This window comes from Ambystoma mexicanum, chromosome 4p (assembly GCF_040938575.1).
Source record: "Ambystoma mexicanum isolate Mex_15411 chromosome 4p, UKY_AmexF1_1, whole genome shotgun sequence".
Classification (NCBI taxonomy): domain Eukaryota; kingdom Metazoa; phylum Chordata; class Amphibia; order Caudata; family Ambystomatidae; genus Ambystoma; species Ambystoma mexicanum.
Window position 1 is genome coordinate 1,196,810,022 of NC_090927.1, and position 27,453 is coordinate 1,196,837,474.

The 27,453-nt window shown below is 46.2% G+C and overlaps 1 protein-coding gene across 2 annotated transcripts in view; it reads right to left on the minus strand.

Annotated features, from left to right (window-relative positions):
* ACOXL (acyl-CoA oxidase like) overlaps positions 1–27,453 on the minus strand; it is a 1,650,624-nt gene that overhangs the window by 861,501 nt on the left and 761,670 nt on the right. For both annotated transcript variants that reach the window (XM_069606843.1, XM_069606844.1), the window contains one exon: positions 13,403–13,535. In XM_069606843.1, the coding sequence (XP_069462944.1) occupies positions 13,403–13,535 (133 nt within the window). The remainder of the gene's footprint in view (positions 1–13,402; positions 13,536–27,453) is intronic.

The window sequence follows — 27,453 nt, forward strand, 5'->3', positions numbered from 1 at the left end:
AGTACTATTCAGTCCACAAGCCTTGGTGCGACTGGGGGTCCCAGAATTTTGTAGGTACCTATCGGCGCACAAGTAGCCCTGATGCTACAATGGACATCTGGAGAAGATCGAAACCAGTGGGTAACACTAGAAAGAACAGCGACCAAGATACCCCTGGGGAACCTTGGCTTCCTCGCCACACGACATAGGGAAAAAGGAGGTATGCCAATAGAATCAACTAAAACTACTCTGTGGTATTGGGATAAGGTATTGAGAAATAAGGAGATCAAAGTGGGGGGGGACCACTCACTCCAATTGCTTATAACCTGGATTTCACCCCCAGGAAAGCAGGATAATTTCTGGACACACTGGGGGGATGGGGGCAGGGAAAGTAATATGGTTATAAAAGACCACTATACAGAGCGGTCACCCTTGAAATTTGAAGACTATAAGGCCAGGTTTAACATACCGCAGCGGGAACGCTTAGGCATTGGGTCTCAAACGCAAAAGGTGAAGGAAGGGGCAACTAGAAGCCCAATGGGAGTGGAGCTAACAGTACAAATAAGGCCAACCAGACAAGGGAATAACTAGAGTATAACGTCTAATGGGGGGTGATGGACCCTCAAGAAAACCTCACATATATGCAAAGATGAGAAACATATCTAGGGAGACCAATCTCTGGGGAAACTTGGGGCTGCATCTGGCATAGAGCTGCCAAGAGTTCTAAATGTACTCCAATTAAGGAAGCAGCATACACACTCTGCATTGATGGTATATGACGCCCGTACGTATGCATTCCATCAACCCAGAATATCCTGCAGCCTGCTGGAGAAAATGTGGACAGCCTGGGGATCTAATTCACATGTGGTGGTCCTGCCCACTAGCAGAGACCTATTGGAAGGAGATTTTAAGTCAAATCAAAGAAAAACTTCCCTTCGATCCGCTAGTGGTACTTCTGGGAGATGCGGTCGAAGGATGCTATGCGAACTCAGGGCCAACAACCACACTTATCACCCACATGCTGAGTGCGGCCAGAATTACGATAGCACAAGCATGGAAGACTAAGGAAGGACCAATAGTAGCCATGCGGTGGGTGAGGTTGTGGGGAGTGATGGCCAAGGAAAAGGTGACAGCAATAACACATGCCTCTTACTCAAAGTATCTGAACACTTGGCTACCACTACACGAGTTTACAGACGATAAAGAGCAGATGTACTTTAAGCCAAGGTTGCTCCGTGCAATATCTATCATTTAATAAACACGAACTTTAAGCTGGAAAAGCAATCCAACCTATTGAATTCTTAAAATAAGAACCGAACACTTCTTCACCCATAAGTTGGGGATATGTTCGGGGGGAGGGGGATAGTTTGTTGGTTATTACATATAAATTCTATATATGAGCAAAGGAATTGAACCATACTGAAACCCCAAGATGGCAATTTAACTGTTTTCTATGGTTATCATCTAGGTTGTTAGTCTGATTTCCATGTATATGAGCTTGGAGTTTTATCAGACATTAGTGTTTTTTTTAAGGGGCTGTCATGATATAGGTTAAGACGTTCTAGCTTGTGGATAGTATCTAGTTTTAGTCTATAATCTGAAAAAAATGGGATAGTATAACCTACATAAGGTTGGAGTTTCTACTACTATGAAGTGCTTCTTGCCTAGGAGTCTGCTGCTCCATGAGGATGGCCACAGACTGACTTGCCTTGAGCGCGTGCACGTCATGTGCCATATTTGTGCATGGCAGGGATCGGGCATGAAAGTGGACTTAGGCCAATCTACTACTTCCGTAGAAGTAGAAACAGGACAAGAAGCTGATCCTAGCAGCCAGTGATTAGTGAAGTCCAATTTAATTATAAGAATAAGCAATGTCTAGTTCAACATTCCAAAAGTCCCAAAGCACTCTCTTTAGCAAGGCACATAAAATCTTTGTTTATTTTTATATAGTTAGGAAAGGTGCCACAAATGGCAAAGAATGCTTGGAGGAGACCTTGCATGCTAATCACACGTTTTTCGCACATAAAGATTTCCCAAAGCTTAGCTAACCACAAATCCATGTTGGGTATCCATTGTGACCTCGAAATACTGGTGATTACGAATCTGGCCACTAAGGTGACTTGTCATGAAAGTGCTTCTTTCTTTGGAGCCTGTGTGCAGTTCTTACAATCTGAAAGCCTTGAAAGCATATTTCTGGCATATTATGAATCTTCAGCCCAGTAACTTGGTTACATTTCTGAGTAATAGTCTCCCAGTACTTAACTAGTTTAGAGCAGTATGCACCACAACCCCCTGCAGCATAAACCAGTATTGGGCTGGATGAAATGGTTAATCCTACAAATGGTAAAGTATAATCTTGACAACGTTTTGTAAACCTGCTCCTTATATTACTCACGTGGGGATGCTTTCCTCACTCTTCTCCATATTTAAATCTATGTATCTCTGTGCAAGTCTCTCATAAAGTCAGAATGCCAGGGTACGTATATGGAGAGGAAGGTGATATTGGCGGTTATCAGGAATGTATAACAGACATTAATCCCTAGATTCCCCCGTGGAGGAAACACATTTCTAAAAAGCAGTCCATTGTTTTATGACCTCCCCTTTTACTCTGCTCTCAAAACGCAATTTCTTAATTGCAGGTACTACATATAATCTGATTCTCCTAGTTGAAAGAAGGCCTTTCATTCTTCAAAAGACATAACATTCCCACCAATAAAAAGATGTGAAACAAATTCACACACTAGTTTCCTCCAGCAGTCAACGTTTACTTGATTATAGTCCTAGGAGAACTGGGGGTTTTGACGTACCCGAGTTTAAGGTCCAGGTGCAAAGCTAAGAAGTATTCTATGCCTTAATTTATTCTAGATTCTGAATGGTGTGGGGGTTGAAGGGAGTTCATAGATTGCAAGAGGTCAGTCTGCTTTACAAATCCATAACATGTACTGTAATGGCCTACCCACGACTTTTTCTTCCAAGGTTTTCAAACTTCATTCTGAGTGTGGGTCAAACTAGTCTTTCAAGAGCCTAAGTTGTAAAGCTTGATAGCAATTGGTGATGTTGGGGTAGCCCAACCCCCCTGCCTTTGTGTGCAGTACATTGATTTTTGTGCCAATGTATGAAGGGATCGCTGCCAAATAAATTGCATGAAGGCCTTTTGTGTTCGAAGAAGAAAACCTTCAGAGAACAGAACAGGCAATGTCTAGAAGGAATGTAGTAGGTGCAGAAACCCCAACATTTTATTTGCAGCTATCCTACCAAACCAAGATACTGGTAAATTGCTCCAAAAATTGAACAGTTCTGAGCGGTGCCTTGTAATATAGACTAAGTATTTAATTTTGTGCGCGGTCCACCTAAAATGGGTGTCTTTCTTTGGTTGTGTTTTCCATGCTGCAAGTACCTTTTTGTCTACAATGTAGCTTTTAGGAATTCTTCCCCAAACCCCATCGAATCTATTTCCTCCAGTGAAAAATACCGCTGGCCATGGTTGAAGGCTTTCTCCATGTCAAGGGTAATCATAACTGCCAGCATCTTGGTCATGTGTGCTATATCTAAGAGGACTACTTCACTGCATGTTTTGTCTTAGGCCTCCCCATTCTTGATAAATCCTGATTGATCGTTATTTATGAGATTGGGGAGAGTTTCTTCCAGCCTATTAGCCTATTTTTTCAATGACATTTTTGAAGCTATATTAAGCAACGCAATTGGTCGCTATGAACTACATTTATTTGGGACCCTACCCGGTTTACTGCAGTACTGAAAGCCAAGCTTCTCCCACTGAAGAGATACCCGCTCGTTGGACTATGATTCTATTACATAACTTGTATAGAGGGGCAATTAACAGGTGAGAAAAGGTTTTGTAGAACTGAGCCCAGTACCCGTACGGGGCTGGTGCTTTGTGGAGTTTCGCAGACTTCAAGGCGATCATTATCTCTTCTTCAGAGATTACAACATCCAGCATTTTGCCTGGCAACTTGCATGATGCTAGGAATTCTGAAATGTTTGCACCCTCCGGGATCTCTAAAATGCATACGGCTACATTATACTTCCTTAAGAGGCCTACATTCTCAGATTCTTTGAAAGTTTCAACTCCCTCTGCATTTCTATGAGACTTATCATAGGATGATGCAGATTTAGACGTCAATTTGCAAGCAGTAAATTAACCCGCCCTATTATCCCTTTCCAAACATGTTTAATTCTATACAATGCCAACTGTTCATAATTAGAAATTATCAGTTTTCAAATGAACTTCTGTGACGAATCTAGCAATAGGGTCCCTGATTCTCTGGAGCAAAGCTTCCCTTACGTGGCCAGGGAAAGGCAGAAGCTCATGTAGGGGAGGACAAACTCCATAGGGGCAGAACAAAAACACTAGATCAGAATAACCCTTCAGCTGTAATGACACCCATGGGCCTTTGCAACATGCCTGTATGGCCTATTTTAATGTGGATAGAGAATTCCCAAGTTTTTTTAGCCAACAACCTTATTTACCTTCCCCCCAGCCCCTTCTATGATACTGAGACGGGGAAGAGGGATGGAGTAATGAGGATGATCAAAAGCGGTAAGCCAATGGCACGTATTACTCTTTGGAAAATGCTAACCAATGCCGGGAAGTTTAAAACTGACATAGATGAACAGAACACGAGAGAGAGCGAGACAAAGATGGCAGCTGAATCCAACCTGTTCTGATGCTGTTTGGACACCAGAGGCAAGTTGACTGCAGAAATCAACAAGGTGGCTGATGGGAACGACGTGCAGAGAGACCAAGCTGAGATAAGCTTGCTGCACGATTGCCACAGGCAGCTGGCGCTGCCAGAAGAAGAGGAAGGCAAAGTGGAAACCAAGCGGTTAACGAGACATACACCCAGTCAGCGGACCGAAAGGGAAGAAAACGGAAAGACGCGAAGAACACCAAAGCAGCCAATGAAGACCGGTAAGACCAGGGAGAGCAAATGGGATACCGGGGTGCTTCAGGGCGAATACTGCGTACAGTCTGAAGTGCGAGAATGCCCAATTAAAGTAATTGGAGGGATTGATACAAATGCAAACATGGTTAAGAAAGGGTTGGTGACCCAATGCTTGAAAAGAGGAATTGATACAAATACAAACTTTGCGAAGAAAGGGTTGATGACCCAATGCCGGAAAAGCATTACTTTTTGGATGAAAGAAAGAGTGAATGGAGAATGGAAAAGCCATTGCAGGATTGTGAACCAGGCAAACAGTGAGTCTGGGGCTCACACCTGTTAAAGGATATTAAGAAAAAACTGGCAAGGAAGTAAACCAGGCACAGTGCGAGTCTGGGATCTGCACTCAAAAAACAAAGGTGTGATACCCTGGCAGGAGAGTAAACCAGGGGTAAGAAGAGACAAGAAAAGTCAGGGGTAAAACTCCCCTGCCCTGAAATTGTGGAACAGGAATAACCAATACAAAAGGGAAGACTTATACCCCTTTTAAAGGATAAGTACTAAAGTCGCAATACCCTGGCAGCAGAGTATTCAAGGGGAAGGACAAGGATTGAAAAAACTCAGAGGTCAAAATCCCTTCTTGAAATTGTGGAACAGTGACCGTCAAATGGAAAAGGGAAAAACCATACTTCTTTAAGGCTGATCGGGATACAAAGCATGAAAAACTGAAAATTCAAAAGAACTGTGTGCGTAAAGGAGAGGCAAGGGAAGAATCATCCCCCCTGAGTAAACTTGAAAGATATTAAAATATTGACTGGTGAAAACGGAAGGAACAAAAAGGGAAAGAGTTATTTTCCTTAAAACCGTGGAAGCATATAAGTGGAGGAACTCAAGGGAGAAGTCGTCCCCTTGAAACTGTGAAATGAAATATTGTATAAAGAAAGAAACTTAGGGGAAGAGCCATTGCCCCCTCTTTGGAACAGTGAAACATTATTGACCTTTAGTCAGAAGCACCAGGTAGACAGTGGAAGGCCAGAAGAAACATAGGGGAAGTGAGGAGAGGACCACTTTGTCTAGTGAAACTTTATCCCTTTTCTTTTCTGCACCTTAGAACCTTATATTTTGGAACTTTGAAAGAAAGCTACAAGTACACAACTTACATAGATCCCCTTATATACATTATTTTGCATTTAGTGTGGAAGGGTCAGTTTAGGGATTTTGACACAGGACGGAGGACGCTCTTTTGTTTAACATCCTGACACAGACGTTCATTAGTTTTGCTGATGCAGGGAAACCCGTTCTAGGATTATGGATAGGATTTTCCTCAACCCCCCCCTTATTATTTTGTGATAAATAAGTCTGTAACCAAAACTTAACAGGTTTGTGTACGAGTCATACTCTTGATCCCTTACACTTCCCACATATGGTGGAAGGCTTTCCTAGATTCCGATTCCCTGTATTTGTCTCCTAAAGATTGTACTATTAGTGTTAGCTTCTCTTTCTCAAAAGTCCTACATTTCCAAAGCCTAGCTGCTTTTTCCATTCGGCATCATCTCGCGGTGGCCTTGAACACCTACCATCTGTTCTGTAGACTGGTCTCATTTTCTTGAAAGAAATTCTTATCAGATCCCAATTCTTTTTACAACACAGGGTCTTGTACGAGTGAGTCATTAAGCCTTCAGGTCCTAGAATGATGTTCTTCAAGTTATTTAAAATAACAAGTGTCTGGAGCTTGTTGTGACCATGTTATAGCCCCAATATTTGTTTTGCCACTAACAGGAGGAGGGGGGCATATGTGTGTGTGTGTGTGTGTATGTTGGCACGCTGTGCTCTCCACACATCTACAAGGCCATCCTCTTGATAGGTCTTTAGAAGCTTGACTAGTGTCCCAGTTGTTATCATGTGACCTATCAGATTGAAAGTCATATTAAAGTCTCCAGTCAGGATCAAGACTCCTCTGCAAAGGTGAACAAAGTCTGGATAGGTTGTTTAAGGAAGTAAGATTACCACTGGTTCGCCACATTCAGTGTAGCTAATGTGACTTTCCTGTGCTCTAAAGTGCCTGAGATAAAATGGTACCTGCCATTTGTGTCCATCTTCTTATCCAGAGTAAACAAAAAATGTCAACTAAGTAAAACACCCACCCTCTGCTTTTTCTCTGGAGCAGATGTTCTGATGAATCCCGGAAATATTTCAATGATCCCAAGGGGACACAGACCCTGATAGGGACACAGGGACATTTGTTAATATCTTTATGGGTATGTAGGGGCTGGCTGTTGTAATAACCATAAATCCCCTTTTGATACGGCCGACTTGGCTTCTGATTCTAGATGTGCCCAATCTCCCACCAAGAATGACAGACTAATCAACTAGTCCCCTAGAGAAACGTCCAGAATACCACGAATGCCTGAAGAGCCACAACGGGCCCTGCAGAGTTTAACTAAGGGATACAGCCCCAAGATGGTGTGCGGAGACTAGAGAACATACCAGCACCGGTGTGCCGAGGTGGGAGATGGTGCTGGAAAGTGCAGCAGAGCAGAGAAGGATGCCTGATGCAGTGCCCAGTTGAAGCTTTGCACAAGTGGTGCCAAGTAGACAAACAGAGAGGAGAGGCCCGAGAGTCCTCCTGAAGAGCACCGCTGCCGGACACTCGCCCCACGGTTGCTCACCAGCACCCTGCAGAAGCTAGGTGGAAGCAGCTCTGAGTGGCTGCCACGAAGCAAGAGAGACATCACGGAAGAGCGGTGTGGCAAACATCGTAAGGGTCCTGTAAAATGCTCCGTGCTAGCCATAGAGGAGGGGAAGCTTGCCAGCCCTTCCGAGGAGCGCCCCCACCGGAGAGCAGGTATGCGGTTCCTCAATAATAGAGGGAGGAGGGCTGCCGAATGAACTAAGGAGAGACAAACCCCAGAGTCGGCAGAACAGAGAAACTGAAACCCGGAGTGGAGAAAGAAGAGAAAGCAAACACCAGAGTTGGGAGAGCAGAGAACCCGAACCCTGAAGATGGCAAAGGGGAGAAACCAAACTCTAGAGTGGGGAGAGAGGAGAAGCTGCAACCTCGACTCGGGAGAACAGAGAACCCAATCCCCCAGTGTGGGGAGAGCAGAAAAACCAAACCCCATAGTGGGAAAAGAGGAGAAATAAACCCTGATTGAGTCAAAGAGGGTGGAATGGAAGCGGGAGCGAAAAGATATGAGGGGGTCACAACAGGAGAAGGAAGATTTCCAGCAAATGGGTCAGAATGAGAAACTGAAAGCTATGTTGTCCAAAGATCAGAAGGAAGCCTCTAAGAATTTCTCCCAGCAAATTTCTTCATTGAGCTCCAAGATCAAAGATCAAGAAAAATTCATGAAACGTCAGGATGCAGAGGTGAGTCTGTCAGCGCTTGAGATTCTACTGTAAATGAGATAGGTTTACAACACTAGACATTCAGATTGCAAAATTCAGTGAGCATTGTAGGGGTATACTTTTTGTACTTGAGATAAATGTCCAGCTGCTGACATGATCCTGTGCTGATTCAGGAAATCGCAAAAGTCCACTCTATCTTTGAATAAAGGGCTTTCATTACTCCTTCCCTGCTTGCTGGTGGCAATATTTCTCATGTCTTTTCATAGACTAAGGCAAACAATGACAATCTATGCTCAGGATGCATTTTGAAATTTGTCTGGAAAGGTTTATTTATTTATATATTTGTGATTTGTAGAGTGCTATGCACACTCTTTAATCAGCCTTTTGCAACTGGGGGTGGGTACCAATCCAGAGTTCCTAATCAGAAAACATTTGACTGCATGTACCCTATAAACAAAGGCAGATATAGGGACAAAACCACAAACAACCTGAGAGGAGACAAGATGGGCCAAAGAACCACAAACAAGAGCCTGGCTAGATACCATCAAGCGGTAACCAAAGAGCCGTGCCAGAGGCTCCAACAAACTGACTGACTTACTAACCCTTCCTGCTGCTCCAACATAACTGACACCACCACACCAGACCTTGGACTAGCCACACTACACATAAACAAACAGATAATCAATACTATGTTCACACCCAGCATATCTAGATGCTGAAGCACAATGAAAAGTGAACGACCCACATAGTGCATAAAACCATCAACAGCACAACTACACACTAAGATACTGAATTATCTTACAGCTATGGCCACCCGTGACTCTGGATCCCTTATGGACACTATCTAACCAGTGCACACGACCAAACCCACCATAACCCACACAACACACTAACACCAACACAAAACACTACCACACACCCAAGGCGCTGAATCTTACCCATACGGTTACAATGCACAAGGCCTCTGGCACAATCTACCCATGCAAAACACTCACAGATGCCAGTTCCTACTGGTTCTGAACCTATCCTCTCATCCTATCCCCGCTAACTACCCCTCTCTTGGAGAGCCAGAGGAGTGCTTGGAGACTGCCCATGGTTGGTAGCGGTGCGCAGTATAAATTAAAATAACATAGTGGGGAGAACAGAGAATCCGAACCCCGGAGAGAGAAAAGAGGAGAAACCAAATCCAGGAGTGGGGAGAGAGGAGAAACAGAAACCCGGAGTGGGGAGAGAGGAGAAACGGAAACCCGGAGTGGGGGGAAAATGAAAGCCATTGAGTGGGGAGTAAGAAGAAACAAAACCCCAGAGCCAGGAAAGAGACCGACATTTCAAAGTGGGGAATGAGGAGAAGGCCTGAAAACACTCCAGTGTGTCCCTGGCACTGGAGCAGGAATGGACAGTGAGGTGCCAGGGCTGGAATCCCTGGATAAACTCACAGCACAAGAAGGACTACGTTGGGCTATGGGCAAAGGCCTGTCCTAAGGACACAGGGTGGGGATCAGAAGCCAGCAGCCATCCCTGACAAAGTCTCCATTCCTTATGTTTTGTTATTAGGATGTTTTCTTTAGAAATGGGGAAAGTGCACAGTTTAGAATAGGATTTTGGACACAGGACGGCAGTACTATGTTACAGACGAGACAGCGAGCACCACTTAGATTACCTTTTATAGCTTAGGGATTGGACCTATAGAGTTAGGGAAAGTTGTTTCTGTTGAAGGTAATCACAATAAACCCTTCTAAAAACATGTATTGTTGTCATAGTCCTAATTCTGAATTGCCGCAAAACATAATTATATAGGATAATGTTTTTTCACCATCTATCAGCATCTTTGTCAAGAAGTTGAGCTTCTTGCAAAAATGGTATATAAAGTAATTCCTCATTTAGAAAATGCAGAAGGTGGAATATTTTGTGCAGGGAGTATAAGCCCCTAACATTAAGTGAAGTTACTGTAAGCATACAAAGCTTGTGTTAGTTTCTCCATAAAAAGCTTATAGTGCCTTCTTGTTCTAATACATCATCAGAACCTTCATACATAACTCTTTCTGTGATTAAAAAAAACATTGCAGTGCACCTGCCTTCCCTCCAAGCTTATATGACCACTGATATAATAAGAGTGTCTGCACAGGCCTCTGTTAACATGCTTTGAGGGAGGGGAGGAAAGATGAGAAGGAACAAAAGCGGGAGAAAGAACAAGAGGACAAAACATTCTTCTCTTACGACCTGCATTTCAACCAACATCTCTATCTCAATTTGAAACCTATGCTGTCGGAATTCTATTGTTCTAGATTGCCTAAAGTAAATCACTTTTATCACCAACACGTGGTAGACAAATCCCAGAACCCACCCCTCCACCCTCTAGTAACTCCAAATTCCGGAAAGGAACAAATGTGCAGTAGCCACAATGAGTGACTGACAAAGTAGCGCCCAAGCATGACTTGGGCAAAGACTTTGCCTGACGCATTGAGTAGAGATATGGGGTGGTAGTTCCCAGAGATTTCCCTCCTGTCATTTTTGTAGATGGGAACTAGCTCTGCCTCGCACCAGGAGCTGGGAAACTTTTCCCTGGTTAACAGCGGTATTAAAAACGCAACAGAGTACTGGGCCCCAGACTGAGATCCCGTTCTTATATATCTTGTTCTTAGCAGTTTTTGGATTACTCCTTTGTACTTCTGAAGCCATTTGATTCACTTGGTCCAATTTGGAGCTCATTTAGAAGAAATAATGGTCAAACATGGAAGGAGGATCAAGTAGGACCATTTCTCCTCTTGTGCTTGATCCTTCTACAGTAAGTGAAAGGAGAAGGGGTGTAGCTACCATGTTTCTAGTGTCCATCTCTTCAGCTAACCCCAAGATTTCATTTGTGGGATCAAGGCCTTCCCTACCTTCAGCATTCTTTGCAGCATGTATCTACTAATTAGGATGTTTTTAGAACTCGTGGAAGAGACCTCTGGTTTTCAGTTATACCTTCTATGTCAGGTTTGCTATTTTGATCTATGCACCATGACCACTCAAATAGAGCGGGTGGGTACAGCCCACTTTGCTCAAATCATAGCAGTCACGAAGCCTCAATCGTAAAACATTTAGTGGATTTCCCCTCCCAACTGCAGACAAGAACGAAAGGGTAAGTCCGCGGTACTTGATGTTCTCCTGGTGCAGTTTGTTTACTATTGTCTTTAATATTCTTTATTATCTCAGTGTTGCAGCAGCTAGATCTTTATAAATCCTCAGGGATTTACCTTGTAATGTCATTGCGTCTTTCTCCCTTAGAACTTTCACTAGCTTATCTTTGGTTTGGTATGCATTAAATGTAATGATAATGTCTGTTGGAGGAGTTTGCTTACTGTAAGGCTGCAGCCCTACTCTGTGCACTCTATTTAAGAAATTTTCTCTGCAAGTTTTGAGATTGGCAGTGTGAATGCATTTGGTTCCATTGCCTCCAAATCTTGTTTGGTATCCCTGAGAACAGTTATGACTGCTGCTAGGTCTTCTTGCTTTGATTCCAAGAGCGTTCCGTCTGGTCAATTCTTTACCCTAGTTGTGAGGTCGCCTATGCTATGCAAGAAATTGAATTGCACAGGTCCGTACCTAACATTTGTAGTTCTTTCTTCATAGTGTCTGTGTGTTCTTCTTTCGGTTGCCGCAGACAAAGCATTAAATCTTCATTTACTAGGGGTGATCCACTGTTGACAAGGTTTTTAGTATTGCTTTGCCACTCCTGTCCTCAGGTTGCAGTGCCTGGTGTTTTCTTCCTGACTCCACAGAGTGTTTCCTAGTGATTAGGCCACCCACAAGGGGGCTAGGGGGGTGAGCATTAGGTGCGAGTCTGGTGTTTTCTCTGTGAGGGTCAGAGACCTCTATATATGGCAGGCAGAGACCTCAAGGCCTACAAGGTTTGACTGCTACCTACATCAGTCAACGGGGCCCCTTTTTTGTCAAGGAGGATAGGAGGGTTCTCTGTCGCTTGCGATGCCCTCTTGGGGAACTACCATGTTAGTGGTTTGTCCTGCCCAGTGCTCACTCAGATCCTCGGGTATACCATACTGGAGGCTCCCGCCTCCCCTGGCTCCACCAAGCAGGCTAACTGGAGAGAGTCCCACTCCTCTTCTGGGACCACAGAAGAGGGCTGTATTTATTTATTTATTGGATATTTGTAAGCACCTATACAACAAATGGTGTTTCAAGGTGGCACAAGAAAAAAAGTGGGAAGGGCACAAGGGAGAACGATAACTATAATGGTCCTACTAGGCCTTGTGACATTCGGAGTGTGCAAATTCAGTAAAGAAGTGCAAGGGAGAGGGGAGGGGGGGTGCCGGTATGCGCGAGATGCAACGTCCTAGGGAGGGGAGGGAAGTGAGGGTATCTTGCTCATCTTCATTCCTGTGCTCCCCTCTTGGCCTCTGTTAATAGTACCGCCAGGTGGCCAAGCCATCTCCACCTGTTCTGTTGCCGCGCTGCCTCTTATTTCCCCATCAGAGCTCCCGCCAAGTCCAGAGGCTCAGGGATGTCCCGATACACTCCTCTGGTGCACCGCAGGTTTGTGCTTCGTTTGGGTTGCAGGGGTCCAGCGCGGTCTGCAGGTGCAGCTGTTGGACCCTGGCTGCCCCTTTTTCAGAGGTCGGGGAACTTCTCTTTCTTCCATGCCGCTGGTTCCTGTACCCCATCTTGGAGTGCTGCATGCGGGCCCCTGTCGCTAGGCTGAAGTTGGACCAATTTTTGCTATCCTTGCTTTTTATTCGGTAGAAGAGACCTCTGCTCTGGACCGAATGCCAGGTCTCTTACTGCTCTAATGCCTTGCGGCAGATGTGGGAGTAACAGGCTCTTGGAGCATCCCCGGATCCGGAACACCACATGGTCATCTTGCGCTGAATACGGCCATGACCCCCTTCAGCACTGCATTAAATTGGGGTTCACTTTCATGATAAACACACTGTGCTTTAATAATCATAATGTGTCCCCGCTATCCTCAAATAAGCACCTTTTAATTTTATTAATTTTTGGACTTTAAATGCACCCAAACGACTTGTATGTACAGCGATTCCCAACACATTACATATCAAGGGCACAAAGGAAGTGAATCCATCACACTGTCATGCATGTTAGAATATGAGATGCAAACCTATTCATTATTTTTGGTGTTAAATACCCACAACTCCCAGAACAAAATACAAACATACCTTCATAGCCCCCAATGCTTGGAAAGTTAGAGCTAATCTTGTTGGTGTTAGAGCTGCCAACATAGCATTGAATCTTGCACTTTTATCCTTAATAGAAGAATGATACTGCCCGTCTGGAGACACTGAACCAAATCTGAAAAGGGAAAAATAAGCATACTGAGCCACACAAAAATCTCACATTGCAACGTCTTAACAAGCCTGGTGTTGGTGTGGGAGCATTCTGCTGTTATTCACTAAATTCTAACAAATGTTACAAAAGAATCAACAGAACTTCCAGGCGTCAACAGTATTATCTTCTCTCCTCTTCGGACTCCCTGCATCTCATCTTGCCCCCCTAAAATCCCTCTACAACTCTGCCATTTGCACCTCTCACCTCACGACTCCATCTCCTCTTCGCACTCACAGCTTGGTTGGCTTTCCTTTCATTCCCTACTCAAATTCAACTTCCTCTGTCTTGTCTTTAAATCTCTTCATGAACTTGCTCCCCCTTATCTCTCCTCTCTCATCTCATTCTACACTCCCTCAGATCTGCAGATCATTTCCTTCTCCTTGTTCCCCGTCCCCATGTGCCTCCTCTCGTTTTCGCTACTTTCAGCTCCCTGCTCCCCTCCACTGGAACTCCCTTCCACCCCTCTCTATCCGTTCCATCCCCACTTATTCCTCCTTTCCTGTCTCCTTAAAATCTCTTCTTCTCCACTCCCGTCCCTGATACTCTGATCCTTCCTTGCCCTTCCCTCTCCCCACCCCCTCTTTTATCCTCCTCATCTTGCCTCTCTACCCCCTGCCTTGTCTCCTCTTATGTCCCCTCTCCTCCTCTCTCTTGCCTTCAGCTTATCTCACTTCCTGTTCCCCACTCCATTCCCCTCTCCACCCCTTCTTCCTTCATTTATCTCCACTGGCAAATTGTTCTAGTTGCTGTATAACTGGTTTGACTCATATCTTGTAATTGCTTCTGCAGTTATTGTATTCTTCTTGTTATAATGTACAGCGCTTTGGCGTAAAGCGCTATATAAACACAATAAACATACATATTATTCAACACTCTATTATGCACAACATGTTGGGTGTGGGTAATGCCTACAGGCACTAAGGGAATGAACTCTATAAAGAATAAGGAAAACTAATCCTAAGGGTATCCGGAAGGAATTATTTTTGGTGATTAAGTGGTTATCTCTTTGAAAATCTTCATCCACTTCTCTTACAAAAACAGTCTCAAGCATATAGCGGACAGATCGCTTCTTGACTTGGCTTCTACTACCAGGAAGTACTTTTCAACTTTTACTCTAGGATGTGAGAAAGCTCAAATATGATTACCTTCTACCATGGGTCACACTACTGGGATAATGATGCAGATGACACCTTAGGAACTTTGCAACCAGCAAGTATTTTCCTCCCATTTTCTTAGGTATAATACAAGTTAAATAGCAGCTGTGGTACGAGGTACTTCTCATTGTTTGTTATGAGGGGACCAAGGCAAAGGGTACTCGGGTGATCCAGACGCTACTCAAAGAGGCCCCTAGCAGGGGGACAGAGCTCATCACGCCCTCTGAGATGCAGTGCTATGTTGTCCTCTCAGGGTATGTTAGAATCAGTGACGGCAGGTTGTATGGGGCAGCGGGCACACCCCCACCCAGACTGCAAAGACAGAAGTGGCTTTTGCATGCTTTATGCAATTATTATATTTGTATTTAAGATTGCGGCCACAACTACCAGTGTCAGACTCATAAGAATCCAACACTTGTAGTTGTGGCCTCAAGGTTAAACTAAAGAAATAATTACCTGGACTTGAACTAAGAGTGGGGCACAGTCACGGCACACACACAGCGGCGCGCCTCATGCAATGCAAGTTTTGTCCTATTTTTGCGGTGGCTGTGCTGCGCGGAACTGTGAAGGGCTTCGCAGATAGCTTAAAGTATTAATTTAGTTGGCTGGCGTGGTAGCAGAGTTGTGGTCCTGCTGGTATTGTTAGATAGGCAAACAGCACAGCATTTCCAATTCGGTCAGAGTAATTTCATTGGCTCTTTTTGGCAGCCACTGAAATTTGCTGAGGTTGAAGTAGTGGGTGGTACAGAGACTGAGCAGTGCACACGAGGAGCAGCAAGTCTGTGCCAGGGTGTATTCGGAAGGGCAAGGGGTGCTCGTGATGAAAGCGAAGCACTGCTAAGAAGTAGCAGCGGGCTGCAGATAGATCAGAGCCACCCTTGTGTTGTGTGACAAGTGGCGTCATGGACAGTAACAACACCACCACCACAAGCAGGACCCAGTAAGTGCCTTCTTAATGAATCACAACGACTGAGAGTCACAGTCTCCTGTCTTCACCATGACTCATTCTCAAGTCGTTCCAAGGTGCCTTTCTCTACTTGTAAATGTAGTGTTTCGACTCCATTTCGTTACTTACTCCCCTCCGCCCCTTCCCCCCTTCTTCCTTCTTCCTTCCTATTCTTAATGCATTCTTATTCTTAATGCACTGAAGCAGCGGGTGAAGTTCTGTATAAATCACAGAAACAATACCAGGCGTATTTCCCCCCCTGCCCCTTCCTTGTGTCTGCAGTGCTGCTGTGTCCCTCAGTTTGACATGTTGTATTGTTTGATGGCTGCACACACCTGAAATGTGTCCACAAGAGGGTTTTGTACTTTTCAATTTCTGGCAAGGGGACAGCTATCACAGGTCTCAAGCTGGCCACTGCAGGTGTGACATGTTCTGACTCAATTCCCTCTCTACATTTCCTGCCCCCACACCTCCAGTCTGCAGTGCTGATGTGTGCCTCTGTTTGAAGTCTGACACCTTCTGGGTAATTAGCTCACATCAATTTGTAAGTTTGTAATTTGTAGTCCTATGCTCCTAGTGGGAGGCATAATACTTCAGTTACCAGAATTCCAAGGGATGGCAGCTGAGAATCAGAGCCATGAGTCAAAGTGATTAACTGCACTAAATATCCTTATTTTAGGCTCCAAGCTTGAGCCCCCTGACCATAGGGAGGATAGCTCAGGGGCAACGTGCTCACCTTGGAAGCAAGAGGACACGGAGCAACACAGGTTCGATCCCCAGGTCCGCGCTTAGAAACCTCTGGATATTAAGCGCGTTATAAATAACCTATCATATCATGCTATCAAGGCAGCGGGCTGTCCACAAGTCAGCACATATATTTTATTCATTTTATTATTTGTGATTTGAACAGGACCCGCACACAAATAATGTACTTAAGGGTTTAGGTTAGTTTGGAATACAGGTGACATTCATCCTCTTCATTTCCTACCTCAGCCCCTGACCTGCTTTCCTTCTTATTCTTAATACACTGACGCAGCTAGTAAAGTGCTGTATAAATCCCTCAAACAATTACCTCCCTTACCTTCCTCCCCCAAACCCTAACCCTGCTACTGTGGCCTTCAGTCTAAAGTGGTGAAGTGTGAGAGGGGGAATGCTGTAAAAGCACATTACTATGGACTGTTCGTTTCTATGATTTGCTGTCACACATGTAAACCATTGTTAATGAGTCACATAATGAAAATAACATTTCGAGTGGATTGTGTCCTCCAACGTATTCCTCCTCTTAGATGTATTCCCATCCAGCTTTAGCTGCTTTGGAAAAAAATTGCGGCAGAGGGCGTCAATGTCGTCGAGTCGATGGTCCCTCGAAGGCCTCCCTCGAGGGTGACTTCATCGGCTGTATAAGTAGCATGCGCAGCGCCCGTTGGCCTCAGTTACGTTTTTCCGCAGTATACGTTGCTTCGGAGATTTGGCGCGTCTCGAGTAAATATGTCCTTGTCATTGACGCTGACTACGACCCCGAGATCGGGTTTCAAGAAGTGCAAATCGTGCAGTTCAAAAATGTCTATCACAGACCCGCACTGAGAGTGTTTGTGGTGCCTCGGGGAAGGCCACGACATGGAGGCCTGTACGAAGTGTCAGGTGATGATGGGGAAGGTCTTGCGAGAGAGGAGGGGAAAACTACAAGTAGGTCGTAAATCTGACCGTAAAGCCTCTAGCGTCGAGTCAAGGTCCCGTGAGAAGTCTCCTCGACACAAAAGGCATCGGTCTAGAGCCCGAAGCGATTCCCATCCCTCGTCGTCAAAATTAAAAAATTAAAAAACTAAAAAACAAAAACAAAATAAAACGAAGAAACGCTGCCACAGGTCCCCCTCCACCTCATCCTCGGACGAATCCCCAAAAAAGGATGAAATGTCCCACTAAACATTCGTCATCCGAAGAATGGGAAGCATTCAGGGTCAAAATGATGACGGTGTTCGAAAAAGCAAAGCCTCGGTCCGCACCTTCTTCGGAAGGCCCGTCATCGCTCTGACACTCGTGCGCCCTCAAGCCTGGGTGATCAAAAGAGGAAGTATAGAGAACCTTCTAGGACGCCGAGCGAGAAAAGCCGCTCGAGTCGAGTCGACCGATCGAGGTCACAGACGCCGTCCGAGACCGAACGCACCTCGAAGAGCAAGTCTTCGAAGAGCGCCTCGACGCCGGCGACAGGTATTACGTCAACGCCATTGATGCCTTTGGCAACATCGACCCTGAAGCCCTCGGCGCCAAAGGCTCCAGTTCGGCCAACTCAGCCAGAAAAAGGGGAAGAGAGGGCTACAAGACCTGTAATGCCTTCAGGACCCATTAATACTCCTCCTCCACCTCTCCCAGAAATGGTTTTCAAACCTCTTCCTAGGAAGGAATTCTTCAAGTCCCTGACCTCAATCTTTGAGGAGCAGGAGAAATCTGATGAGGAAAATGTACCCTTTGGGCTGGAATATGGCACCCTAAATGTCCCAGAATGTCTGATTTCAGAAGGAATCAGGATGAGGGATCTGGTTGAATCACTAAACAATGCAAGTAGCATTGATACATACCCTTCTATCCCACCGGACAGGGAGGATAAGCGTGTGGATGGCTGGGCATGGAAGGTATTTTCAGCTGGGAGTATGGCGTTAAAATCAGCCAACCCCACATGTGCCTTAGCAAAGTTTTCGTACACTATGTGGGAGTGCACTGCAATGGCGGTGGAGCACATTCCAGAAGGGGACGAAAGGGAAGGATTCCTAGCCATCGTTAGAGATGGGAAGGAGGCCATGCAGGAATCCCTTGAATCTGGATTTGACACTGTAGTTAGTGTGAGCAGGTCCATGGGCCCTAGCACGGTAATGCGCAGATTTGCGTGGTTACGGAAGTCGGGTTTCGCACCAGACGTACAGAACCGCCTTCTGAACATGTCCTTTGACGGGCCTCACCTTTTTGGCAGCAAGGCTGACGAGAGCCTTGAGAGGTTGCAGACCTCAAAAGCAGCTGCCAAGTCTTTGGGAACTGCTATTAGGCAACCTCAGCCTTTTCGTGCGGCAGGTCAATCTTGGAGGGGACGGTCCTATCGTTACTACTCCTCATATGGAACGGCGAGAGGAATGGCCAGTCAAAGGGGCCAGAGAAAGGCCACTCGCGGTGGACGAGCAAAACGTGCAAAGCCAGCTACAGCCTCTTTGCCATCAGCGGCTGCAGCAACCACCACAAAACCACTTTGAGGACTTGCATCACAAGACACCTGTAGGAGGCAGGCTGTCACAATATCTGCAAGAATGGCGAGCCATTACTTCAGATGTTTAGGCTCTAGAAATAATAGCCCAAGGTTACCGCCTTCCATTTTCTAACACAACCTCAAAGCAATCCACCAGAGAGACACCCTTTGAAGTTTTCAGAACCGCTCCTACAGCAAGAAGTTCTAACCCTGCTGGAGGAAGGTGCTATAGAACCAGTACCTGCAGCGGACAGGAACAAGGGATGGTACTTCACATATTTTTTGATCCCCAAAAAGGACGGAGGACTGAGACCCATCTTGGACTTAAGAAACTTGAACAAGTTCCTCTGGAAGGACAAGTTCAAGATGGTTACCCTTTCTCAGATCCTTTAGGCCCTTCAACTTCAGGATTGGTTGGTGTCATTGGACCTCCAGGATGCTTATTTTCATGTGCCGATTCATCTCAAGCACAGAAAATACCTAAGGTTCGTAGTTGGCGAGTCACACTATCAGTTTCGAGTCCTGCCATTCAGATTGACCTACGCACCGAGGGTCTTCACCAAACTGATGGTAGTAGTGGCAGCGCACCTCAGGAGAGGGGGGATTCACGTCTACCCCTACCTAGACAATTGGTTGATCAGAGCACGTTCTGCCGAACAGGCACTTGATCACCTGAAAGTCACCTGCCACTTCCTCCACAGACTGGGCTTCTCCCTCAATTTCAAGAAGTCACAAATGACACCTTCTAAACAGCTCCAATACATAGGAGGTGTATTAGACATCCCTGGGAAGGAGCTCGCCTCCCAGGTCGAGGACTCAAGACATTCTTCAGATGGTTTCCAAATTCCAAAATGCCCAAAATCTCCAGGCCTACGACTTCTTAAGGTTACTCGGCCTCATGGTATCCTGCATCTTCCTGGTGCCGGAGGTACGTCTGAGGATGAGATCCCTTCAATGGGCTCTAAAGACTCAGTGGTCCCAGTTCTCAGGTCAAATGATGGATCTTCTCCAGATTCCGAACAAGGTTCGACAAAATCTTCTATGGTGGACTTGTACAGAGAATATCCTGAAAGGAGAACCTTTTTGGCAACCATGGCCAGAGATCACAGTAATGACGGACGCCTCACTCATGGGTTGGGGAGCTCATGCCAACGATCTGACAATCAGCCTGTTAGAGCTGAGAGCAATCAGACTAGCGCTGAAAGCTTTCCTGCCATCTGTCGGGAGGAAAAAATGTCCTGATAATGACGGACAACACAGTGGCCATGCATTATCTAAACAAAAGAGGAGGGGTAGGGTCACTAATTCTGTGCATAGAGGCAATGCAGCTCTGGTATTGGGCAATTCAGGAAGGAATCTCTTTAACGGCAGTTCATCTAGCCGGGGAGGAGAATATGATGGCAGATGCTCTGAGCAGGCAGAGCATGGTGTCCAACGAATGGGAACTGCCTCAGGAAGTCATTCAAGAGATCTTCGCCCTTTGGGGACCCCTCAAGTAGACCTATTTGCGACCGGAATCAACCAGAAGTGCGAAAGGTATTGCTCAAATGAATTTCCCCCGAGAGGAGCCCTGGGAGACGAGTTTGTGGTTGAGTGGAATTTCCCACTATTGTACGTGTTCCCTCCGATTCCCGTCATTCCTTAGGTCATCAGGAGACTGAGACGGTTCAAGAACCGCATGATCCTAATTGCCCCGGATTGGGCCAGGAGAACGTGGTAGCCAGACCTTCTAGACATGTCCATCTGTCCCCCAGTGCGACTTCCTCAGAGAAAGGACCTCCTCTCACAAATGGAGGGTCAGATTCTCCATCCAGGGGTCAAAACGCTCAACCTTCACGCTTGGTATCTGAAAGGCTGAGATACAAGGATTGGGATGTTCCAGATGACGTCATGGAGGTGTTGCTTTTGGCAAGAAGGCCAGCAACAAAGTCTCTATACCGTTGCCATTGGAAATTGTTTTGCAACTGGTGCATAGAAAAGAATGTCGATCTTTTTCTATGTTCTATTCCGGAAGTACTGTCCTTCCTCCTGTCCCTAGCACATAGAGGTCTAAATGTTGGAACCATTAAAGGTCATCTTGCGGCGCTTTCCATCTTCAAGCGCTAATCGGAAGAATGCTCCTATTTCAAAATTCCTTTGGTAGTGCAATTCTTAAAAGGACTCACTAATGTGTTTCCTCCTTACCCATTTCAAGTGCCAATTTGGGATCTCAATCTGGTCCTACAATTCTTAATTTGTGCTCCTTTTGAGCCTTTGCACACTTGTCCATTAAGATTACTGACATGGAAAACTGCTTTCCTAGTTGCTTTAACATCTGCAAGAAGGGTGAGCGAATTGCAGGCACTGTCTTCTGGGCCACTCTATACTGTGTTCCATAAGGACAGAGTTGTGTTGACGGTTAAACCCTCATTTTTACCTAAAGTGGTGTCTGATTTTCATTTAAGTCAGAAAATTGTTTTACCCGCATTCTATCCTCCACCTCACCCTAGCAAGGAGGAGGAAAGATTACATAGGTTGGATCCAAGAAGAGCTTTAAGCTTTTACATCTCTCGGCTTTTCAAGCTTAGAGTCGACAATCAACTTTTTATCGGCTACACAGTAAGGACATTGGGTCAATTGGTGACAAAGCAAACAATATCACGCTGGATTGTGCTTTGCATTTCAGAATGCTACAGATTAGCACAAAAAGACCCACCATAAGGTTTAAGGGCTCATTCCACCAGAGGCATTGCCTGTTCGACTGCCCTACAGAGAGGTGTTCCTATAAGGTCCAATTGTGAAGCAGCAACTTGGTCTTCACTGCATACCTTTTTGAAATTCTATAGTCTGGATGCTTCCCAGTCTAAGGAGCTGAATTTTGGTAAAGCAGTACTAAATTCAGCCATCTAAGGGTATCGAAAAATCTAACCCCTCCTCCAGAGAAATTGTCCATACTGCTTTGGGAGTCTATATAAGATGAGGAATACGTTGGAGGACACAATCCACTCGAAGAACAAGTTACTTACCAACTGGTAACATTCTTTCGATTGGATGTTCCTCCAACGTATTCCTCATCACGCTCCCAACCTACCCCTCTGTAGATTTTTCCGGGTTATTGCCACTTCAACTCTCGTAAGGCTACCTGTCCACCAGCACAATCTACACAGTGCAAAATCAATAGTAAAGGGGGAAAACAGAACTGAGGCCAACGGGTGCAGCGCGTGCTACTTATACACCCGATGAAGTCACCCTCGACAGAGGCCTTCGAGGGACCATCGACTCGATGACATCGACACACGGCGCCCTCTGCCGAATTTTTTTTCCGAAGCAGCTAGTTGGTAAGTAACTTGTTCTTCTGCACTTTACAATGTTTCTGTTATGCTCACCTGACTCCCACAGGGGCGTAGGTCGGACCCGGACTGCTGCGGCCTCCACCCACGTGATGCGTAGTGCAGCGATGACTGACTGGATCTGCCCTCCTAATCTTGTCTGCTTGACCCGTAGAAATATTCTCCCTCAAGTGGAGAGATGGATTTAGCCACTTGTGGATTCAAGTGATAGCACCCCCACTGTCCTCCCCACTAATCACCTCTGAAGCGCCCTCTCAGCAATCTCACCTTATATTCTTGAAGGATGAGCCCTCCATCCTGCGAAGCACGCAGGGGCGCGTTGATGACCAGTTACTTCACTGGCTTGAAGGTATTGGAAGAGTTGTAGACGAATCCTGACTCCAAAAGATCCTGGCGAAGAGCCGTAAGTATATAGTTTGTAAGAGTTCAAAATGTCTGGAATTCACTCCTGTCCAATTCCTCTTATCTTGCAGCTTTGACCCAATAAGAAGATTGACAGCTGAAAGCGCTCCGGTAAAAGTCTGTGTCACCCAATTTTGTCAGTATATAATGCCAAGGGTTAAACTTGCTGCTTTCTCCTTATTTTACAGGTGCGGCATAAGATGATGTGGCGTGCTGATGAATTATACCTTTGGCGGTAAAATCAGGTAAGCATATGGTGGCTAAAGAGATTGTCCCTGTCTGTTCTCTCTGCTCACCTTGTTGTTTCTTGTCCCCCTTGGGTGCCGGGATTCGGCGATGTAAAGATGGAGACTGCGCCGGATCGAAGAGATGCTGCGTGGAACGGTGAGTTTGGCGCGGCGCTGCTGCTGGCGATGAGACACGTTTAAAACGAAGTCTTTCCTCTGGTTTGAAGATGCGATGAATCCGGAATCAGGTAAGAAATCAGGTAATACTCTTGTTCTAACCTTTGCTTCTTTCCTTCTTTCTAGGTGCTACAGGTTCGAGGCGGGCGTGGCAGAAGGCTGGATGCTGCTGCTTCAGGTAAGTGGGCACCTATGAGCCTGGTGCCTATGGCGCCAGGACTGATGTCCCATATGAGCCTGGCACCACAGGCGCCATGACTGAACCCAGACAGCCCCTAGCAGGGGTTGCTGGGTTTTCTCAAGGCGACATGATGCCTGCTCCCGGGACTGATGGACGTGGTCTGGATGCCCTGGGGTATGTATCATGACAGTTTCCTGGAACCATATGGAACCAGATCAATATATTATTTGTCAAGTACACCAGTTTTAGGATTTTAAATTAGAGTACACAGACAGCTGTTTTCCAATTCAGTATTTTAAGCCAATGATTATCATACACAGACCACACATTGAGATGCTGCTCTTGAAGTTCACTCTGTACAGTCCTGAATTGCTTTCTAAGTGTGCATTGCTTGTTCAGAAAATATTTATATTATGGTACAGTCAGTCTCTATGGTACTTCCACAAAATGAAGTTAATCTCGTAGAAAATAGTCCATGTCCCATCAAAGGGGAGAATACCGTTGCAAAACCCTAGTTATTCTTATTTAATGCATATGCAACAACAGACTTTCTGATCTTCCCTAAGTGGATCCCTGCCTCTGTCATTCCTATGCAGGCCTACTCCTCCTTTGAATGCCTCGTCTGCAGGCTCCCTCTCTCTCCTGGCCATTCCCTTACTGTGGCTACCATCTATTGGCCACCTGGTCAGATCTCCTCCTTCCCCTCTGAGTGGGCAGGCCTCTCCTCTTCCCTCCTGGTCTCAACCACCCAACTCCTCCTTCTTGGAGACTTTAACATCCACCTGGATGCGTCCCGTCCTTCCCCTGGACTCTTTCGCGACCTCTGCGACTCTCTCTCACTCCCTATTCTCCCCTCTGGCCCGACTCACTCTGCAGGGCACACTCTGGATGTTCTGTTCTCTTCAGACCTTCCCCTTTCTATCCCTCTCACCATTTCTCTCTCCTGGAGTGATCACTTTCTCCTTTCCTCCCAGCTCACCCTCTCTACCCTTGAGGCCACCTACCTTCTTGGTTATCCGACCCATGAAGCAGGTGTCAGTTGAGGCTTTTGCAGCCACTTTCTCAGACCCCGCTCCCACTTCGGCTGACTCGCATCCTGACTCAGCCCTTTCCATGCTACACTCTGCTATATCTGATACTCTTGATGTTCTTGCCCCAGTCATGTGGATCCGCTTGAAGCCCAAAGCCAAGTGAAACTCCTGGTAAGACTTCGACCTCGTCACCCTCAAACCCAAGTGCAGAGTGGCTGAGAGGAAATGGCGTGCTTCAGGTAAATCTTCTGACAACTGGCCTGCCGCTTGCTCCAAAGGCAATACTGGCTCTGTCCCCACCAAGAAGAGAGCTCACATCCAAGCCTGTGTCTCTGCGGCATCTAATAACTCAGCTGAACTTAAAATCTGCAAGGAACTGGCCAATCCTGTTGTAGTCTCTACCTCGCCTGTCCCCTCCCAGGCCCTCTGCACGGCTCTGGCCTCTCATTTCATCTCTCTTCCTCTCCCCCTCCTCCCTCTACTGTCTGCTCTTCCTCTAGCCCTTCTTCAGCCACCTCTCCTCCTTCATTCGCTGCCTTTCCCCTGTTCTCCCCAGACAAAGGTTCTAGACAAGTCCGATCAATTAAAGTCTTGTCAAAACAGGTTCACCCCTGTTCCTTCAAAACCATCAAGGAGCATATTGACACCCTGGCTCCTGCTCTGGCTGACTTCTGCAACCACTCCTTTGCCACTTGAGTCTTACCTTCCCCATTGAAGCACTCCCTTGTGCAGCCTCTTCTTAAGAAACCCTCTGACGACCCATCCTGCCCGGCTAACCATCACTCCTTTCCTGGGCAAACTCCTGGAAAAGCTGGCCATCTCCCAGATTAATCTTCACACTGAATCTGTTGGTTGTCTCCATGACCATCTGTCTGGCTTCAGAGCTGCCAGAAGCACGGAAACTGCTCTCCTGAACATCCGGGAAGAGCTGCTCCTTAACCTTGATTCCAACACCCCCTGTGTCCTCATCTTATTTGATTTCTCTTCTGACTTTGACACGGTCAACCATGCCACCCTGATCAACTGTCTCAGTGATAACCTGGGTATCACCGATCAGGCCCTGGCTTGGCTGACCTCTTTCCTCTCAGTCAACCCTCCCATGTCCAACTTGGGGCCTTAATCTCCTCCATCTCTGTCTCTATCTGTGGTATTCCCCAGAGGTCTAACCTCTCTCACTGGCTGTTCAACCAATACCTGGCACTTCTTGCCCACAGCATTGCCGCTCTCTGCCTCAACTTTCCGTGCTATGCAGATGACACTCAGCTCATTTTCAGGCTTCCTTCAGCCACCTCTTCTCCTTCTCTCATCTCTGACCAAATGTCTTCTATCCAGGAGTGGTGTGCCGTCAAGGATCTCTACCTTAATGCCAGTAAGGCTGAGATTCTCCTCATCGGCACACACGCTCCCTACTTTCCACTCACTCTCTGGCCGGCCTCCCTTGGCCCTCTTCCTGCTCCCACCTGTGAGGCTAAAAACCTTGGGGTCATCTTCGACTCCACACTCTCCTCCTCTCCTCACATCTCTGACGTCTCTAAGAAGTCACACTACCAGCTGCACCTCCTCAGAGGTATTCTTCCTTTCCTCTCCTCCCCCCAGAAGCTCCCTGTCTCTAGAGCTCTGCTTCTCTTTAGGCTGGATTACTGCAACAGCCTCTTTCTAAATCTTTCTGCCTCTACTTTCCGCCCTCTGCAACTCATCCAAAACAGGACTGCAAGACTTGTCCTTGGCCTCAAGCCCAGGGGTCGTATCTCTCCAGGACTGAAATCTCTGCACTGACTCCAAGTGGCTGTGAGGATTAAGTTCAAAACCCTATGCATTGTCCACAAGGCCTTCTGGGGCCTGGGGCCTCAATACCTTCAACTCTCTCTTCGTAACTATCTTCCTTCTCGAGGTCTTCGCTCATTCACCTCCAGCTCTCAGGGTCAGTCGCTTCTCCAAGCAAAAAGTTGGTGGTAGATCTCCTTCTTCGGCTGGGGCCTCCCTCTGGAACAGCCTCCCTGCCTCTCTGAAAATTGAGGAAAACCACCTCAAGACCTTCCTCTTAGCTTCTGCTTTCTCTCCTCTCCCCTGCTGAACTCCTGGTTGAAACAAACTGCACTGGTCACCAGGCTACCCTCTGTTCCTGGGCCCAGGTTCCCCCACCAGTTGCACACCTGCACTGCCCCCATGGCAACCCTTGCACTCTGAGGCTGTTTCTGTATCCCTACAGCCCCCTACCAGCACTTGACACCTGATGTCTGCACTTACCCTTGCACCTGCCACCAGATGGCCGCACTTATTTATTGCGTTTATGTATTCACTGTTTATCCTATGTATGCCACTTCCCCTCCCCCTCTCCTCTCGCTTTTCTCCCCTTCCACTTCCGATCCCTCCCCTGCACTTGTGCAATCTCAATGTCACCTGGCCTAGTAAGATCGTTGTCTCGGTCTTCCCTCTGTTCCCTTCCCTTGCCTCGTCGCGCCTTGAAACACTTGTGTATAGGCGCGTTATAAATGCAATATCATATCAAGACTATATCATGCAATGAATTGAACATGGGCATCTCTGATTTGCACGTGTTACTTTATGCCCGATTCCCAACTCTAAAACTGGAGTGAATCTAAAGATTCCTGAGGCTTCTCTGAGGTGCCCTTGAGCACATTTTTGTGAATATGATTATATTTTTATGATAGGTTATTTATAATGCGCTTAATACCCAGAGGTTTCTAAGCGCGGACCCAGGGATCTAACCTGTGTTGCTCTGTGTCGTCTTGCTTCCAAGGTGAGCACGTTGCCCTTGAGCTATCCTCCTGAGGCAGTGTTTGGTTTATTACAAACTTTTGACTGTACTCCAACATTCTTCTAATTCCATTTACAAATAAAACAAAAAAGGAATGAAAGAAAACATCCCACATTACATGTACTGTCCTTCATCACGTCCAGTTTTCCCACAGGTTAAGACTGTTGGCTACACTCTCCTTCAGTTTTTTAAAAGCAGCCTCGAGGAATTTTACCAGGGCAAGGGTGGTTCTTATGTTTTGGCCCCCATATAAAACCACCCACCACTTCTTCACTTCCAGACCAGCCTTTCTAAACATTTGGTCGTAAAGATGGATCGATCTTAACTCCTTCAAGTTTGGGCAAAACAGTGCCAGATGTTTCAGAGTTTTGCTCCGAGAGCCACAGAGGCAGCACTTGTCATTTACTTCTTCACATCCATATCT